Raw genomic sequence first — 3,771 nt, forward strand, 5'->3', positions numbered from 1 at the left:
GGGCAACATAGTGAAACTCTGTCTATAAATAAATAAATAAATAAAATGCCAGTTTGCTATGACCAGAGTTTATGATTTCAAAAAAAAAAAAAAAAACCCCAGAAAATACAGTATTTAAATACTGGTAATTAATTAAAACAACTTTAACCAAAAACAAACCCCACCCAGGACCAAAGATGACCAGAGAGGCCACAAAGCCTTCCTAGCCATAGTCTGGTCTGCACCGAGCACAGAAGGAGCTTATCTACCAGAGGTTAGTAAAGAATGCCTAAAAAAATGACACTGACTAAAAATAAGGTGACTAACATGACTTTACACACTGCTCTATAGGCCAGGAGTCACTTGAACTATGCAGAACTATACAGAATTGTGAAAAGAATTATCATCATCAGTCCCACCATAAAATAGGCCTAATCGACAGAGAGGAAAACAAATAGGAAACTGCGGCTGCTAGAAGGCAAGCATCCTTAACCAATATATTCAACTACTCAAAATTCTCCAATGGTTCTTTTCCTATCTGAGCTCAACAAAACCTTCTGGCAAGGATCCAAGATGCTTTAATTTCTACTTTACATGATAGATGGCTCTTTTCATTCCAAATCTTCCTGCTATGCCTACACCTTCCCCTTTCCAATTCCAAAACCTTTTACTAGGTAGTCAAAGATGAGTGGAATATCTAAACATGATATACAGCCTTTCCATATTTTTACTATCAAATTTGGAAAGTGAACCAAAAGAAAAAGGTAACAAAAGGTATGCCATCATTTATAAGAGAAATAGAACTAAAACAACTACCAGAAAGGTTAGCCTTAAGCAGAAAATACCAAGTACTGGCCATGGAGTACAACCGGAAATCATATACTGCTCAAAGTATACAGGGGAATAATCTCTTTGAAATACTTCTTGGTAGTCTCTACTAAAGCTGACTACCCTATTTCCATCCCAGAAATACTCCTTGGTATATACCAAACAGAAATAAAAGCATCTATCCACCAAGTCATAGACAGGAATAGCAATTCATAACAGCCTTAGAGTAGACGCTATCCAATGTTTTAGACAAATGGGACTGTGATATTCATGCAGTGGAATGCTATGAGAATAAATCACCTTTAATTATATGCCACAACAGTGGTTCTCAACCTTTCCTAATACCGCAATGTATTTTCATTGTTAAAAAGGGGCTGTGACCCACAGGATGAGAACTGCTGTGCTACAACATGGATTATGATCTTCAGTGACAGTGAGAAAGGCTATACTCTGTATAACTATACAAATTTTGAACACAGGTAAAACTTGTCAAATCAGTGGTTGCCTTTGAACTTAAGTAATAATTAGAAGGGAGCAAAGGGGGCTTTAGGGATACTCATAATGTACCATTTCTTGACTGGAAACTAGTTACCTGAATGTACTCTTTGCGAAACTTCCAGCTAACCCTTATGTACTTCACTGCATGGTATAGTTCAATTAGGAAAGATGGGACTTATGCTATGGTATTATCAGTTATTTCTTCAACCTAAAATGATTCTCTTCTACTTCTCTACAAGTAATCCCTATGCATTTACTCATCTGAGTTCACCCAGCATGACAAATTCTTTTCCGCATATTCTAACTGTGCTTTGTGCTTTCTGCTATTTAAGAAAAATGTGACCAATTTTTAAACTTACATAACAAAGATGAGTCTGAAAGTTCAGAAGTTCTTCGTATCTATGTAAAACACTATCAAAACCTCTTACAACATTTCTGCATACAACAGGTAATCAGCACTGGAAATATTTCTACTTTAACATAATGGAGTAACAGTTACTCAAAACAAGAGCCTAGATGTACATTTCTCAGCATTCAAAAAGCTACCTCATAATTAGTTCATAGCAAACCACTATTTCATTTATCCCGACGTCACTAATGTGTATTGTTATCTTGCTAAAAGTCAAATTAAATATCAACTTTGCCTGGCCACAATTCTATAGGTTGTCCATAGTTTGGGAACAGATTTTAGTCTTTCATCCTTGGCTTGGCACTCGTAGCTTAACAGTTAGGGTACTGGCCACATACACTGAGGCCAGTGGGTTTGAACCCAGCCCAGGCCACTGGAACAACATGGACAACTGCAACAACAAAAAAAGTTGAGGTGTTGTGGTGGGCGCCTGTAGTGCCAGTTACTTGGGAGGCTGAGGCAAGAGAATCACTTAAGCTCAAGAGTTTGAGGTTGCTATGAGCTGTGTCGCCACAGCACTCTATCCAGCGAGACACAGTGAGATTCTGTCTCAAAAAAAAAAAAGAATTAAAAAATAAAGAACATCTTTGATTAGATCAGATTTATTAGCTCATAAATTCTCTATAGATGCAGGAAATACAGTAGTGAATGAAACAGACAAGAATTTCTACTCTCAAGCTTACATTCTGATGCTGTGAACGTAACTACAAAATACATCCTGAATCAGCTTTGTTTCCTCATGAGTTCAATGAATTCATGTTTTCACGTGTAGTTCCAAAAGCATGAGCATGCTCTGATTAAATAATAACCACATTATTTGAAAATATTAACCCAGAGCTGAGAGAAAAAAAAAAAAAAAAAGGGCATACTTACTGTATAATTCGAAGAATAACTTGATGGGTAAAATTCAGGGGCATTCACGGATAGTTTAGACATTAATACAGGAGCTACAACCACCTGGGGTTTAGCCATTGCTGACTCTGAGTTCTGCTGTGGGATTTTATCCTGTGAACTAAGTGGAGCTCTCAGAGGCCTTGTTTGCTCTGCAAAGGAAAAAAAGAGGTGTCAGGTGCATTCATTCCTTTATACAGCAACTTGCTATATACTGAAAAACCACCTGGAAGCGCTGGTTTTTAAGAGTTAAATAGAAACCATCATGAAATTTAAGGTTATCGCCAAGATATGTACACAGAGCCTGTAAGAAGGAACAATAGACTTGCTTTAGCTCCTTTATGAACATACCTGCCCCTGAAGTGAGCGCTAGAGAGCTTTTGTCCCTTTCTATTTCAAGGAATGGGTGAAAAAGAGGTGGTTGCTCACCTAAGGTCTCATCTAGTGGGCTGCGGCGGGGGAGGTGATTTTTACTTCCTCCCCGGACAGAACTCCAAGACCGCGCACCCGGCCCCTCCCCCAGCCGGGGCGCACAAAGGATTCCAGCAGCCACCTTCCAAACCCGGTTCCAGGCCCGTCCCTACCCTGCAACACGCGGGTCCCTTAGGGACCGCTTTCGGGTATCTGAGGGTGAGGAGACAGCGGCCCTCGGCACGCGCGGAGGGCCGCGGGGAAGCGCTGGCCCGGGACGACAGGGTCCTTTAGAGCTGCTCCGTACCTGGGAGAGCCCAGGGCAGGGAAGGCCGCTGAGGGCTGGCGGGGACCTCGCACTGGGCCCCTGGCGGCGGGGCCGTCCTGGGCTGGCGCAGCGGCGGCGGCTGCTGGAAGCCCGGGGCTTTGGGCTGCGGCGGCGGCTGGTGCCGCGCCCGCTCAGCAGGCCCCGCTCCGTTCGGGAAACCGCCGCCCTCAGGCCCGCCCCCTCCGCGGCCCAGGCCCCGGCTCCGGCCCCGACCAGCACCTGGGGCCCGATCGAAACCGTCCGACATGCTCCTCCTTTTCCTCCTCCTCCAGGGGCCGCTGCCGCTGTGCTCGGGATAGGTCGCGGGGTAAGGCGCCGCGGGCCGGCTCTAGCCGCTGCGCCTCACTCGGGCCTCATGGAGGAGGAGGAGGGCGGCGAGCCCCGGCTCGGCTGCTCCGTGGTTCAGGCGGAGCGACGGCAGCCTGAG

The 3,771-nt window shown here is 44.4% G+C and overlaps 1 protein-coding gene across 2 annotated transcripts in view; it reads right to left on the bottom strand.

Annotated features, from left to right (window-relative positions):
- The window catches only part of PAIP1 (poly(A) binding protein interacting protein 1), a 33,555-nt gene extending 29,784 nt beyond the window's left edge, over nt 1-3,771 (bottom strand). Inside the window, exons 1-2 of one of the 2 annotated variants that reach the window (XM_003792966.3) lie at nt 3,564-3,771; nt 2,588-2,757 (exon numbers count right to left, since the gene is read on the bottom strand). In XM_003792966.3, coding sequence (XP_003793014.1) covers nt 2,588-2,757; nt 3,564-3,591 — 198 coding nt within the window. In that variant the 5' untranslated portion in view covers nt 3,592-3,771. Of the gene's footprint in view, nt 1-2,587; nt 2,758-3,323 lie in introns of both variants that reach the window. The other variant, XM_003792965.3, reaches the window with a different exon arrangement.

The sequence above is a fragment of the Otolemur garnettii genome, unplaced genomic scaffold (genome assembly GCF_000181295.1).
Source record: "Otolemur garnettii isolate 467f Iridium unplaced genomic scaffold, OtoGar3 scaffold00063, whole genome shotgun sequence".
Taxonomy (NCBI): Eukaryota; Metazoa; Chordata; class Mammalia; order Primates; family Galagidae; genus Otolemur; species Otolemur garnettii.